The 16,400-nt window shown below is 41.9% G+C and overlaps 1 protein-coding gene across 1 annotated transcript in view; it reads right to left on the reverse strand.

Annotated features, from left to right (window-relative positions):
• Positions 1 to 16,400, reverse strand: part of GBE1 (1,4-alpha-glucan branching enzyme 1) — a 304,174-nt gene that overhangs the window by 197,620 nt on the left and 90,154 nt on the right. Inside the window, exon 3 of the mRNA XM_066347125.1 lies at positions 8,923 to 9,038. Coding sequence (XP_066203222.1) covers positions 8,923 to 9,038 — 116 coding nt within the window. The remainder of the gene's footprint in view (positions 1 to 8,922; positions 9,039 to 16,400) is intronic.

Below are 16,400 nucleotides of genomic sequence, written 5' to 3' on the forward strand. Positions count from 1 at the left end.
GTGTGTGTGTGTTCCAGAAACAAAGATAGAGTGCTCATAAGATTAGTCTTAAGGCCCTGGCCGGTTGGCTCAGCGGTAGAGCGTTGGCCTGGCGTGCAGGAGTCCCGGGTTCGATTCCCGGCCAGGGCACACAGGAGAAGCGCCCATTTGTTTCTCCACCCCCCCCCTTCCTCTCTGTCTCTCTCTTCCCCTCCCGCAGCTGAGGCTCCATTGGAGCAAAGATGGCCCGGGCACTGGGATGGCTCCTTGGCCTCTGCCCCAGGTGCTAGAGTGGCTCTGGTCGTGGCAGAGCGACACCCCGGAGGGGCAGAGCGTCGCCCCTGGTGGGCGTGCCGGGTGGATCCCGGTCGGGCGCATGCGGGAGTCTGTCTGACTGTCTCTCCCCGTTTCCAGCTTCAGAAAAATACAAAAAAAAAAAAAAAAGATTAGTCTTAAGCAAATACTTAGGTACTAATTCTTAAACATGTCCCATCCCTTCTCAAAACTCTTTCAATAGTATCTTTCTGCCCAGTAATCTCACTCCAGCTCTCCATCTGGTCTTTAACCCTGTAAAACCCACTCTTCCCACAAATTATGTATCTCCTTTCTATTCTCAGGGAAGGTACCTTCGACACTTGGTTTTGCAGCACCTTGAAAAACGGGGATGATGATGTCCATACAAAAAAGAAAGAAAGAAAATAGGGTATAAAACAATGTATTCAATATAAATATGGGTAAAGCTCCAGCTCTCCTCCCTCGGCATCACTTCTTCCCCAGCTTTTCCCTGTGAAGCCTGAGCACCATGTAGCAGTATGGTTAAGAGCACGGCCTTCACTGTCAGACAAGTCTGAACTCAAGGCCAGCTTCTACCCTCCACTTAACCTCTCTACACCTCAGAGTAGCCCTCTATGAAATGAGAACAGTAACAATACCTCCTCTCCTAGAGTTACCACAAGGAGAAATTACATGTGAATGTAAAGTGATCTCTAGTTTTTTTTTCATGTTTTATCTAAGAAAACTGCAAACACAAGTATTAGGTTTCCTGTCCCTTTGCTATCGGTTTGCTATCAGATCTGATTTATTGATACTTTAGAAAAGCAATCAGATCTGCTCTGAAGTATGCTCCAGCCCCAAATTCATATATCGAAGCCCTAACTCCAATGTGATGGTAGTTGGTGATCGGGCCTTTGTGAGATAGTCAGGTTTAAATGAGGTTATGAGGGTAGAGCCCTGATCATGAGACTACTGTCATGTGAGGACACACAAAAAGCGAGCTTTCTACAATTCAGGAAAAGAACTCTCACCAGAATCCAACCATGCTGGAGGATCTCAGATTTCCAGCCTTCAGAACTGTGGAAACGCAAACTTCTATGGTTTAAGACAGTGATTTTCAACCTTTTTTGAGCCGCGGCACATTTTTTACATTTACAAAATCCTGTGGCACACCACCTACCAAAATGACATAAAATGACACTCTAACACAGTACATATTATAAATATAGTTAATAATATAGTTTCTAAATGTATTTATACTCAGTGTGAAACTTGGGCCTGCTTTGATGAACACAAAAGGGATATCCTGGCAGGAATGGTAGAAAGACTCACACGAAGCTCTTCGTCAACAGTTTTCAGTCTCTCTGTTTTTAGTTTTTATCACAGTCAAGCTTGAGAAGCTCAGCTCACATAGATATGTGGTTGAAAATGGGAGCAATGTCAAAATAGCTTTGTTGGCCAGAATGGGGAACTCCTTGGCAACAGATAAGCAAAAACTGTCCAAAGGAAGATCAGCAAACTTTAGCTTTAAAGTTAGATAACATTGTGATGCATCGTGATGCACTGTATATCACCCTCTGTGGGGGCCTCTTTTAAAAATAAAAAGGTCAAATATCTATAAACACCATCAGGATAGACATAACCAGCTGAGGCTGAGGCTTCATCTAGTGGTGGCAACATTTACCTCCAGTCCTGACCACAATTAGAAATCGGGACTGTGGGGAGGAGTAGCAGCTTCAACTACTCGCTGCGGCCACACAATGACAAGTGCGTGGCAGCCCAATGGGGACCTTCCTGGGTGTGGATGAGAGGCGGCCTACTATTGGTTCATCGCTAGTGGTTGGGATGAATCCTAGAAGGTGATTGGTCAGTGAGCGTTCCCTGTGCCTCCACTCTTCCTGTCGCTGATAGCTGGAGGGATTGTGAGGGGAATGTTTATGTTCGGATGGAGGCGGCTGGTGGCGGGCCATATAAATAGCCTCCACAGGCCGTATCCGGCACACAGGCCCTAGTTTGGGGACCCATGTTTAATTTCCCCTCGGCACACCTGACCATTTCTCACGGCACGCTGGTTGAAAAGCACTGGTTTAAGACACCCAGCGCATGATATTCTGCTATGGCAGCTCAAGCTCACTAAAATGTGACCCTTAGAAAATGTTAAATGCCTGGTAGCAAGAAACCTCTGTTCTAGTCTGTTTTGTTACTGAACGGCAAGGCAAAGTTCAAGTACACAAACACCCTAGCACTAAAGCGAAGACAATTCTAATAGCCATTGCTAGTCATCTGAGTGCTGTTGAAATACCTTTCCAAGCCCCAGATGGAGCTGCTCCTACCCAGGATGTCACATCAGCAAACCACAACTGGCCCTGGACGTGCTCCACCTGTCCAGAAACACAGCAGACCCCGCCCCAAACAAAGTCGGGCTATGTGGCTTCAGCCAATCAGATACTTTCTAATTTTCTCTTCCTTGTTCTTTACTCTTTATTCTATAAAAGCTTCCTGCCTTCTGCCCCATTTGACAGTTCTCCAAATAAAGTCTGTCCAATTCATCAAGTGTTGGATAAAGTTTGTTTGTAGAACCTAAACTGTCTTCTTTAATCATTTTTTAACATAATAGTATTAATCAGAATGATGAGAGAAGAGAAAATGGAGTCAGAAGAATAAAAAAGGAATTCTTCACATGGTTTGCCTCTCTCACCCACCATTCAGGTTTGTTTCCCCTGACCTCTTACTTCTGACGGGAGGTCTTCCCTGACCCCCTGAGCTATCTTTTCCTAGTTAGGACAGACCCACTCCTCACCCAGCGCTCTGGCGCAGGAAGCGCATCTACTTGGACCGTATTCCCCAGAGCTCTGACTTCTCACTGAGATTGTGCAGTTCGGAGAGAGCAAGGAGAAGGCGAAAGATGAGAGCGTCCATTTCCTGTTCTCCTCAGCTCCTTCCCAGGAGGGTTCCCATCACCTGACTGTGTCCCTCACCAAAGCTCAAAGCTCCTCTCAGGACGTCTGTCCCTCCCTCCGGGTGCTCGCGATTGCTCCCGTTCCTGTGGGCTGGAAAAGGTAACAATCTGGGTGCTACGAAGCCCACTTGCCCCGGCCTCCTTTGAACTTCCGTCTGGATCCCTGAATGCTCAACTTTAAAAACAGCCTTTTGGAAAAACAAAACGAAACAAAAATCAAACTTTTTCAAGCTGCCCTTTCTCCCAGTGTGCCATTTGCTTCCCGTTGCAACTTCGACCAATACGCACACTTTCCTGACGCAGTGCCCGCAGGTTAAAATCTCCTTTCCTCCGCCTCTCTGGTCACTGCATAAACATGCTACCAGGCCTGCTGCAATGTCGCTGCCCCTCGGTTATTTCCCGTTGCCATCAGGGAATGAACAAACTGCTCACTCATGTTTCCCGCCAGGAGCACTTTATTTTTTTTATTTTTTATTTTTTTATTTTTTTTAGAGCGCCAGAAAGAGATGGACAGACAGGCTGGAAGGGAGAGAGATGAGAAGCATCAATTCTTTATTGTGGCACCTTAGTTGTTCATTGATTGCTTTCTCATATGTGCCTTGATGGGGGGGGGGGGCTCAAGCAGAGCGAGTGACCCCTTGCTCAAGCCAGCATCCTTGGACTCAAGCTGGTGAGCCTTAAGCTTCAAGCCAGCACCTTTTGACTTTAAGTCAGCGACCCCGTGCTCAAGCTGGAGAGCCCACCCTCAAGCCCGAGGAGCCCACGCTCAGGTCAGCAATCTCCGGGTTTCAAACCTGGGTGCTCAACTACCCAGCTCAATGCTCTATCCACTATGCCACCGCCTGGTCAGGCCAGGAGCACTTTATTTTTAAAACAAGTACACCCTCTACATATATATGACAATTTAGTGCAGCATCACATACCAAGGGTAAGCACCTGGCTTAACAAATACAATCATTGCGTCAAATTTCTAAGAAGCAACTTGAGTTTTTTTTTAAGGTGTATACAGGGAGCGACAAAAGTAGGTTTACAGTTGTTCACATGAAAATAATACAGTAATTAATAAATAATAATACAAGAATAAACACTTGTGTACTCAAACAGTAAGTCCACTTTTGCCACACCCAGTTTTTTTAAACAGTGAACACAAAATTACCTTAACATAAATTAGCTTGGCTATGCAACCAGAAGAAAAAGGGTTATTATATGAGTAATACATGCCTCATTATCCTTCACAAACCTAGTCTTGTATTCCTTCCTTAAAGCTTTAAAGCTTTGAAGGTTTAATTTACCTTATTGTTTTATTTTTATAATATTTTTTTTTGGTAAACTCACTTAAAAACATAAAAGAGGGACACTCAAATAACCGGAGAAGCAATTAGATATCATCTTTCAAAGTGTTCAGTTGAAAAGACCAGGTGTTTTGCAGAGAAAACAAAGCTATTATTTCAATGATGTTAACAGTTCTTTTTTTGTTAATAGTTACCAGATAATTCATAAGAGAAACATTCTCAAGTGAGTTATAAAGGTCAATCCCTTGTGGACTGAAATGAACTGTCAAGTTCAATTTAAAACAAGATTTTTAATTACCAAGATAGTCTACCTAGGGACAACCTCAGACTGAAAGGCCAGAAACCTCAAGTTAGTCTATCTTTTATAGATAATATAAGCCCTTCCCCAAAGAAAATATGATGTGTCATTTCCTACAAATGAAAAATATCACCATATTAACATTACACTAGCATCTGAATGTTTCATCAACACCTGAAACATGTAAACACTGCAAATAATATTTTGGGCCGAAATTTCCAGTTAATGATCTTCACTGAAATTTTTAGAGAATAATAATGAAGATAGATTACACAACACTTCAGTTCATACTTGTTTAACATTTATTTGCCATTCACCATAGACTTTTAAAGCCAAGAGAAAATTGAAAAGCCACATTTATTTATTATCGGCTTATTTGATTTCATATTATAAATTTTTGAAAGAAAGCCTAGTACATAGCACAGTATGGAAAGCAACATTATTAGTCTGTTTGGGCTGCTATCACAAACTGTGTCCTTATGGACACTGAAACTGCTTTCTCACAGTTCTGCGGGCTGGAAGCCTGAGACTGGGCGCCTGTACCTTAGGTGAGGGCCCCCTTCCAGTTCACAGATTTCTCCCCGTGTCCTCCCGTGGTGGGAGGGGTTACAGATCTCTGCAGCCCCTTCGCAGACACTAAAAACCCGTCTCTGAAGGCTTCCACCTCAGGGCCCAGTCACCCACCAAAGCCCCAGCTACCAGCACCATCACAAATCAGGCACTAGAACTCCAACATAAAAAATTGGGGGGGGGGGGTTGCCTGACCAGGCAGTAGTACAGTGGATAGAGCATCGGACTGGGATGCTGAGGACCCAGGTTCGAGACCCCGAGGTTGCCAGCTTGAGCGTGGGCTCATCTGGTTTGAGCAAAAGCTCACCAACTTGGGCCCAAGGTCACTGGCTTGAGCAAGTGGTTACTCAGTCTGCTGAAGGCCCACGGTCAAGGCACATATGAGAAAGCAATCAATGAACAACTAAGGTGTCGCAGTGAACAACGAAAAACTGATGATTAATGCTTCTCATCTCTCCGTTCTTGTCTATCTATCCCTCTCTCTGTCTCTCTGTCTCTGTAAAAAAAGAAAAAAAAAATTGAGGTGTTTGGGAGGGGACAAACATCAGTTGATAACAACAAGTACAAAAGATGTGCAGTCCAAGAGGAGAGACAAATGCCTACCATTGTTCCCTATATATTAATAATGATTCATTCCTAGTAATTATCATTTCCCATGTAAAACAACATACCAAAATTCATTCATCCACTGTCTAATGGAAAAGCTAGTAATGGTACCAGTAAATGCTGTAACTTAAAAGAAGGCAGAATATCATCCTCAGCACTTTAAAAAATCAGTAAGTTTTAGTTCTTAAAAAAAAAACAAGCAAGCCTGATTGGCGCAGTGGATAGAGCATTGAACTGGGATGCAGAAGACCCAGGTTCAAGACCCAAGGTCGCCAGCTTGAGCGCAGGCTCATCTGGTTTGAGCAAAGCTCACCAGCTTGGACCCAAGGTCGCTGGCTTGAGCAAGGGGTTACTCGGTCTGCTGAAGGCCCACGGTCAAGGCACATATGAGAAAGCAATCAATGAACAACTAAGGTGTCGCAACGAAAAACTGATGATTGATGCTTCTCATCTCTCTCTATTCCTGTCTGCCTGTCCCTATCTGTCCCTCTCTCTGACTTTCTCTCTGTCTCTGTGAAAAAAAAAAAAAAAAGCAAAAATGGGCACAAGACCTAAAGTGACAATGAGATCAGTAGCGCTGTAATACCTGCCTTGCCTCACAGTTTCCATAAAATCGGGCTCAATAAACCATAAAAAATATAAAAATATAAAAATGTCAAGCTGTTTGGTTTATTCCTAAAACTGCTTTCCCATTCAGTCCCTGTTCCTCGTGTGCCTGCGCTGTGCCAGGCACGGCTCCAAGAACTGAGAATATACAACATTAGCAAACAAATGGCAAAGGCCCTGCTCTTGGCGAGCTTATACTGACTTGGAGAAGGGATTATTTATATTAAATTTAAATCCCTCTTACTGTATACTGTAGCTACTTTTTCTCTCTTTCACTACAGATTAACAGGAACCTTGGCTGCCCTGCCATGTTAAAATGTCTCTTTATTACAGTCAGTATGCTCTTCTGGTAACTATATTTTCAGTGGCAATACTTTAGACATTTCCAGATACACTTATAATTTCATTATTTGTGTGTTTTAAAAAAAAAAAAGAAAAGAAAAAGCCCCTGGAAAACAAATATGCAATCCATTTGGATTTTAAATATTCTTTAACTCAGAGGAAATGTTGTTAAATAATAAATACCCATAAGAATGATAATTCAGTCACGTGACTTATCAAGATAAATGCTAGGACCTGACCTGTGGTGGCGCAGTAGCTAGGGTGTGGACCTGGACCTCGGAGGTTGCCAGTTCGAACCCCGTGCTCGCCTGGTCAGGGCACATACAGACAGCAGCTACTGCACTGTGAGTTGATGTTTCCCGTTCCCTCTGGCCCTGTTTCTCTCTCTCTCTCCTTCAGCTTTTTCAAAAATCAATAAATAAACTGTTAAAAAAGATAAATGCTATGAATGCTATTGAATGTCTGAGGGAGGGAAAGAGAAGCAAGGAACATGGAAATATTATATAATTATATGAGCAAAATCAAGTAAATGTTAAAGGATTTAAATAGCTTGTTATAGAATCAAGTGCCTTAACCCTGTAAATTAGACTTCGGGGCCCATCAGCCCTTGAGCCCCAGTGGGCTCTGCAGAGTGTCCCTGCAGACCGCATGGTCAGCTGCAGCAAGGGGAGTGCGGAGTGTCCCTGCAGACCGCATGGTCAGCTGCAGCAAGGGGAGTGCGGAGTGTCCCTGCAGACCGCATGGTCAGCTGCAGCAAGGGGAGTGCGGAGTGTCCCTGCAGCCCGCATGGTCAGCTGCAGCAAGGGGAGTGCGGAGTGTCCCTGCAGACCGCATGGTCAGCTGCGGCAAGGGGAGTGCGGAGTGTCCCTGCAGCCCACATGGTCAGCTGCAGCAAGGGGAGTGCGGAGTGTCCCTGCAGACCGCATGGTCAGCTGCAGCAAGGGGAGTGCGGAGTGTCCCTGCAGCCCACATGGTCAGCTGCGGCAAGGGGAGTGCGGAGTGTCCCTGCAGACCGCATGGTCAGCTACAGCAAGGGGAGTGCGGAGTGTCCCTGCAGACCGCATGGTCAGCTGCAGCAAGGGGAGTGCGGAGTGTCCCTGCAGACCACATGGTCAGCTACAGCAAGGGGAGTGCGGAGTGTCCCTGCAGACCTCATGGTCAGCTACAGCAAGGGGAGTGCGGAGTGTCCCTGCAGCCCACATGGTCAGCTGCAGCAAGGGGAGTGCGGAGTGTCCCTGCAGACCGCATGGTCAGCTGCAGCAAGGGGAGTGCGGAGTGTCCCTGCAGCCCGCATGGTCAGCCGCAGCAAGGGGAGTGCGGAGTGTCCCTGCAGCCCGCATGGTCAGCCGCAGCAAGGGGAGTGCGGAGTGTCCCTGCAGCCCACATGGTCAGCTACAGCAAGGGGAGTGCGGAGGACGCTCAGCCCGCATGGTCAGCCGCAGCAAGGGGAGTGCGGAGGACGCTCAGCCCGCCTCTGGCAGCTCCACCCAGGTGGCCTCGCCACAGAAGAGCAAGAGAAACAAGGACCTCGTGTCAAAGACCAGAAAGGGGAAATGCCACAGAGCACGTCCCATAATGCATGTGTCCCCAAAACCGTATCACCTTCCACATCCAGATGGCTCATCACAAAATCAGTTTTACCAAAGATGTCCTTACAGGTAAAAATTCTCTCCACATTTGCTGATTTAAAGACAGGTTTCAATTTTCTATTAAACTTTCTGTTTTCTAAGCTATGTTTTACAATTACTCAATCACTCTTTATATAAAGTTTCCAAAGTTGATAATACAACTGAGTTTGGCCCCTTTCCAATCAAACAGTTCTAATCTAACACGTTCCAATTTGTGGATACGCTCTCTTCAATTTCCTCCATTTGAACATTTATGCTGTTTTTCCCACGATTATCATGCATCGGTTTACATTCTCATGTTTTAAATCAAACTTTGCATACAGGATTAAAAATAAATCCATTCAAATACAAACAGGAGGAAAAAAGTACCTTTAATTTGGATCCATGAGGGACTACCACAGATTTATTCTGCTTTGGTGGTATATACAGCTCCCATTTTCCATAATCCAGTTTTTTATATGGGTATGAATATGGATTCCAATCATCTAAAAATTAAAGAACAGTTAGCGGTAGCATGATTGAACTGATATTTAATGAACTTCAAGCAAAGCATAATATGCTCCCTACCTATACCAAATGAAACTGCTAAAAATTATTAATTATTACAAGGTGTTAATTAAGGAAACATAAATTACAACAATGAGATGTCATTTCCCATCCATTGGATTAGCAGAACTTAAAAGTTTAAAATTAACAAGTAGTAACATGGAACATAAAATAACATTGCAGCTGAGGCTATAAATTGGTAAAGCAACTAGGCATCCTGTAGCAAAGTTGAAGAGATGTTAATTCTATGGCCCAACAAATCCTACTCCAAGGTAACAGCCTAGAGAAACCCTCACAATGTGTACAGGAAAGTACTCACAAATGTTCACTGAAGAATTTTTTGAAATAGCAAAAAAAAAAAAAAAAAAAATGTAGTCTATCAAAATTTAAATCAGCCACAAAATGAATTAAAATACTGTGGTATAATTAAACAACAGGAAGCTACATAACAGTATAAACAGAATGGATTAGAACCAATATATCTATATATTCTGATAGCAAAAACATAAAAGTTAATTTTAGAGGGTTATGGAAGAAGACCATGTATATCAAGTTCAAGAAATAAGCAAAATAGCACACATAACATTAGGTATGCCTGTATACAATTATCAAAAGAGAAATGAGAATGTTAAACACCAAAGTCTATATTGATCTCTACAGAATAGAGAAAAAGGAACAGAGGATGCTTCAATAATGTCTGTAATATTTTATTTCTTAAGGTAGATGGTATACACAGAGATGAGTATTCCATTTTTCTCTATTTATTTATGCCTAAAATATCTCATGGTTTTAAAATAAGTTAAGCAGCCCTATGATGCTATACACTGTCACGCTGTGACATTAAATTGTTAATTGAAGAGATAATGAAAACATCAGAAAGCTTGTTTAGTGCCATGATTTCCTCCATTGAACACCAAGTGTTTCACACCATCAGCTCTTCACTCTCCCCCAATCAACACTCAGGGGGTAGAAATGGGACTAAGAAACAACATTTAAGTAAGGGTCTTTCTAAATATCTCTCTACATCCCATCATGAAGACTTGCTCTATTTTCAGGAGCATCTCTGCCGGCTCTGAGCTACTGTACTCTCCTGTCCCTGAAACCTCAAATCCATCTCACCTATTTATGGCAAAAGACATTCCTTTACCAAAGCAGAAACTGTAGGGCATAATTAGAAAATAATCTTGAGCTATGACTGTCTGAATCTTGAAACACTTTATAAATTTGCTGAACTTTTTTTTTTTAAGATAATCACTTAAGACAATAAGACAAGCAGCAGATCGTTTCCCGGTTAGTTAGAAATGAAAATGAAGGGTACAGTTCATCAGCTCTTTCATTGACTCACTATATAACCGAGCGTTAATGTAAGCCCCGCTCCAGGCCAAACCCCAAATTAGTGTTCAGAACAACAGTCATAGCTCCAAAGAGGTTAGATGAAGTAACAGGACATCAAGATTAATAGTACAATTTATGATACAGGACACACTGAAAATGCAATGGTAAATAAGATTTTGTTACTTTAAAAGTAAAATTTCAATTATATGGAAAATTTACATGTGTAGATTTATTTAAAAGCTGTTTTCAGGTATGTAAAAACAAATATGCTCTGAGTAATTATTTTTGAATATCAGTTGAACTAGGTTTTCAGCTTACAGTCATTTGAGTTTTAAATTTTATTTAAACAGGTATTAGTATTTGTACCAAGAAAATTAATGAATTATTTTATTTTATAAAATCTTAGAGATTTATATCTCCTTAAGCATATGTTGATTATTTATAGCTCTACATTGAGAAAATAAATTATTTTTTGTCATCTTCAAGAGTTCATTTTATCAACATCTCTCCTCCTAATGGAAACTCAGCTGTTGATTTTCACTGCATTTTTCTTGCCAAAGTCCAACCTTAAAACCAAAATTTAGAATATCTTCACATATGTCCATAAAAGAACTCTATTCTACTAGCCATCAGGAGTAACGTAGAGCAGACCAGTACCGGTCCGTGGGCCATTTGGTACCGGTCCGCAGAGAAAGAATAAATAACTTACATTATTTCCGTTTTATTTATATTTAAGGCTGAATGATGTTTTATTTTTTAAAAATGACCAGATTCCCTCTGTTACATCTGTCTAAGACTCACTCTTGACGCTTGTCTCGGTCACGTGATACATTTATCCGTCCCACCCTAAAGGCCGGTCCGTGAAAATATTTTCTGACATTAAACTGGTCCGTGGCCCAAAAAAGGTTGGGGACCACTGATGTAGAGGGCCTGGCCAGGTGCTCAATGGAAGGAGAGTCATCCCAGCACACCGAGGTCACGGTTCAATCCCTGGTCAGGGCACACAGGACAGGCAACCAATGACCGCACAACTCAACTATGTAGATCAAGTTGATGCTCCCACTTCCTCTCTCTCTCTCTCTTTTTCTCTTTCTCTCTGTCTCTCTATCTCCCCAATCTCCTTTCTCATTCTCTCTCAAATCAATGGGAAAAAAAATTTTTTAAAGAGTAATGGAGAATATCCTAAAGATTTCCTTCACATGGGAGAAAAAAAGGAAGGTTACAGGAAACACACTCAGATTTTTGCATAGGACTGTTCTCTCCCCAAATAAATCCCTCCTCAGCCATATCACCACCAGAGACTTTCATCTCCCTGACTCTTTCTCCAGCCCTTCGTCAGCCCTTATTTTCCTCACTCTCCTTCCTTTCTTAGTGTACCATGGACAACAACCCACTTCTACCATACTGATGGCAGAGGGCAAGATTTTTTTCCAATAAAACCAGATTCTCCCTAAAATGGTTTTCCCAACATAGCTAATACGATAAGTTTTTCTCCAAAGGTTACTCATATCTAAGGGCAAGAAATGAAATTACTAGAAAAAAATCATTGGACTTGGTCCTGTCTTATAAACTTAATATTAAACAGTTAATAAAGAAACTATATCATCAAAGTATATCTAGGTATGATTGCAGGAGTCAACTGTAGAAGTAGGTAAATACGTAATTAGAAATAAACAAAAATTAGCCTGACCAGGCAGTGGCGCAGTGGATGGAATGTCAGACTGGGATGCGGAGGATCCAGGTTCGAAGCCCAAGGTTGCCAGCTTGAGCGCAGGCTCATCTGGCTTGAGCAAGGCTCACCAGCTTGAGCACAAAGTCACTGGTTTGAGCAAGGGGTCAGTTGGTCTGCTGTAGCCCCCCAGTCAAGGCCCATGTGAGAAAGTGAACAATGAACAACTAAGGTGCCGCAGCAAAGAGTTGATGCTTCTCATCTCTCTCCCTTCCTGTCTGCCTGTCCCTGTCCGTCCCTCTCTCTGTCTCTGTCACAAATAAAATAAAATAAAAATAAGCAAAAATTAAACATCAAATAACTGGTATAAAAATAGTAAAACTGAAGTTTTATTTTTAAATAAAATTTTATTTAGAAAAACACAAAAGTCAAAATAATAAAAGTTGAAAAACAAATTTTAAGGAAATTTATGAGACTTTATTTTGAAATATAACTAAGGATAAAGTGATAATAATACTAATAAAAATGATGATGAATGACTCTAAGCCCTATCAGAATATATCTAAAGAACATAATTTTGAACCAGATTACTCAATTTGTTTTCATTTTAATCTTCTGTGAATTATATCTTAAGCATTTAACACAAATCATTGTATCCCTAGGTAGGCCTCAAGAGAGAACCAAAAGTATCCCATCAGCACATGTGACAGTTATTTGCTTCTCCATCAAGCACAGAGCTGCACACTGAGAGCCCTCTGTTTCATTGGTGCTCAAAATTTAGCTCACGCTAGAATCACCTGAGTTTATTAAAACAGACTGCTGTACCCCCCCCCCCCCCGAAGCTTTTCATTCAGTAGATCTGTGGTGTGGCCTCGTTATCTGTAATTCCAACGAGTTCCTAAATAATGTTGATGCTACTGGCTTAGGGACCATGGTTTAGAAACATCTACCTGGTTCAATCAGTATGCTCAGGGGTTCTCTACTCATAGCTTCATAATTTTCCAGATTAAATTAGATTTACAGACCACCAAATAATTTTCTAAATCAGCAGGTCAAAGACTGTGATATAGAAAATATCATTAACAATCTTCCAAGGCAAATACTCTTCACATGAAAGAACGGGAGAGAGGTACGAATGCAATACGGTCAACGATCAGAGGAAGCTGTGGCATCCCGTGGGCCAAAAGTGGCCCTCAATTACGCTGTAACCAGCGAGTACACTGAATATAGCCCTCGATGTCAGCACCCATGTGGAGCTGAGGAGAGGGCTCTCTTCGAGTGCAAACTCCAGTTCACTGTTATTCGCTGTTTCGCTATTGATTGCAGCGTAATCTGTTTATGACTTCCCTGGAAGTCATAGATTTTACTTGACTTCAGGAACTCTTCTCTATACCCTAAAACACAACTATTAATCTTAAGATGTTCTACCTGAACCAGTCCCTGGCGTGAAAGCATGGGGGATACCTATAGTAATGTGGAAAGCAATTATATGGTCTCTCTGCTAACCCTATAGCCACATATAGAAGCAAAATAATATTTTTCTAACACGGCTAACAATGCAACAGAAATAAGCCTATGCGTCCCTGGCTAAACGATTTTCAACAAGGTGGCCATTCAATAGGGAAAAATAATCTTTTTAATAAATAGTCCTGACAACCGTATCTCCAGATAAAAAAAAAAGAATAAATTTGGACCTTTACCTCAGAATATGTAGAGATGCTCCTCTCCTTACAGTGAGGTTACATTCTAATGCATTTTCAACTTGTAAGTTGAAAATATCACAAGGTGAAAATGCATTCAGTACCCCTAACCTATTGATCATCATAGCATAGCGTAGCCTATCTTACAGACACTCGAAACACTTCTATGAGCCTACAGCTGGGCGAAATCCTTCAACACAAAGCCATTTTATAATGACGTCTTGCATATCTTATGTAATTTATTGGCTATGGCAATGAAACCAATATCCAAAAAATGCTGGCAACACAGCCCACTTAGAGCAGCGACTGTCAACCCTTGTGAGGACTGGCTGTCGGGCGGCTGCAGCTGGCTGCGCCGATGGCCAGCATCGCAGGAGAGTATTTTACCACATACTGCTCGCCTGGGAAAACATCAAAACTCAAAATTCAGTTCCTACTGAGTGTATATTTCTTTCACACAATCGCAACATTTTAGTCGAACCTTCATAAATCAGATGTCATCTGTAAATATCTAACTCAAAATAGCATCAAGACTTAATTGTAAGAACTAAAATTATAAAATTCTTAGGGAAAAAAAAATAGGGTAAATCACTGTAATCTCAGTTCTTAAATAAGGCACCACAAGTAGCAGTAACAAAAGAAAAAATACACTGAACTTCTTCAAAATTAAAAAAAAAAAGAACTATGTGTCAAGGACACTATCAAGAAAGTCAGAAGACAATCCACAGAATGAGAAACAGCATATAGAAACCATTTATCTGATGAAGAACTGAAGTCTAGAATACATAAAAAACATTTACAACTCAATAATAAAGGACAAGCAAATTTTTAAACGAGCAAAGGATCTGATCTACAAAGATATAGAAATAGACAATAAGCACATGAAAAAATGTTCAACCTCATTAGCTATTAGGAAAACGCAGATCAAAACAATAAGATAAGCACTTCATTCATGAAGAGAGCAACAGTCAAAACGTAGAAAATAATTGTTGGAAAGGAAATATAGAAATTGGAAACCTCATTCATCGCTGTGAGAATGGAACAGTCTGTAACGTCCTCAAAAGTTGAAGACAAAATTACCTTTTGACACAACTATTCCACTCCTTGCTATATACTCAAGAGAAATGAAAACCTGTCCACAAAAAAAAAATCTTGCATGTAAATGTTCATAGTAGCATTACCCATAATAATCAGAAGGGCAAGACAGCACATGTCTGTCAACTAATAAATGAATAAGTAACATTTTGCATATTCATACAATAAAATATTATCTGACCATGAAAGGGAATGAAATATTGAGAGAAGCTACAATACGGAAACTTGAAAACACAATGCTAATGGCGATCGCATTTATATAAAATACCAAAGATAGGCCAATTCAATGAGACAGAAAGTAGGTGAGTGGTGGCCTAGAGCTAGGGATGGGATGAAAAGACGGTCGGATGAGAGTGACAGGGCACAGCGTTGCTCTGGGGATGATGGAAATGTTTTAAAATTGATTCAAGTCAAGATGACACAACTCTGCTCTCCCTATACTAAAAACCATGTCACTGTGCACTTCAAACAGTTGAGTTGTACGTTATGTAAATTATATCTCAATAAAGCTGTTAAAAAAATAACTATATTTTAAAGGTCAGGTAGCCTTTACCTGTTTGTTTCTACTGAGCTTTTGCCTAGACCGGCAATTTTCAACCTTTTTCTTCTCATGGCACATAAACTAATTACTAATATTCTGCGGCACACCAAAATTATCTGATTTTTGCTGAACTGACAAAAAAAATATGTATAATATTGATTCATTCACACCGGACAGCTATTGTTGGGTTGGCTGTTGTAACTTTTTTTTTTTTATTTGACAGTCTAAGGGTCTCGTTAGGTCAGTGCCGGTGACTAAATAGTCAGGTATTGCATGTTTTAAAATTTCTTGCAGCACACTGGTTGAAAATCACTGACCTAGACTAAAACCAGGTTCTATCAGAGAAACTGTAAAGGAAAGAACCACATAGGGAGACATACATAAAAATTTCGTGCTGAGACGATAGCTTGGTCAATAAGGAGAATCAAGGGCCAGGTTGGATGACTGCAAAGGTAGAACAACCTGACCAAGTTAAGAACCTAAGAAAAATAAGTCCAAGCAAAAAAATGTGTGTCTTGCCCTGGCCGGTTGGCTCAGCGGTAGAGCGTCGGCCTGGCGCCCGGGGGACCCGGGTTCGATTCCCGGCCAGGGCACACAGGAGAGGCACCCATTTGCTTCTCCACCCCCTCTCCTTCCTCTCTGTCTCTCTCTTCCCCTCCCGCAGCCAAGGCTCCATTGGAGCAAAGATGGCCCGGGCGCTGGGGATGGCTCCTTGGCCTCTGCCCCAGGCGCTAGAGTGGCTCTGGTCGCAGCAGAGCGATGCCCCGGAGGGGCAGAGCGTCGCCCCCTGGTGGGCAGAGCGTCGCCCCTGGTGGGCGTGCGGGGTGGATCCCGGTCGGGTGCATGTGGAAGTCTGTCTGACTGTCTCTCCCCGTTTCCAGCTTCAGAAAAATACAAAAAAAAAAAAAAAATGTGTGTCTTCTCCCTGGGAGCCCAGGTTAGCAGTAGGTTTATGGGCAAT

This window comes from Saccopteryx leptura, chromosome 8 (assembly GCF_036850995.1).
Source record: "Saccopteryx leptura isolate mSacLep1 chromosome 8, mSacLep1_pri_phased_curated, whole genome shotgun sequence".
Classification (NCBI taxonomy): domain Eukaryota; kingdom Metazoa; phylum Chordata; class Mammalia; order Chiroptera; family Emballonuridae; genus Saccopteryx; species Saccopteryx leptura.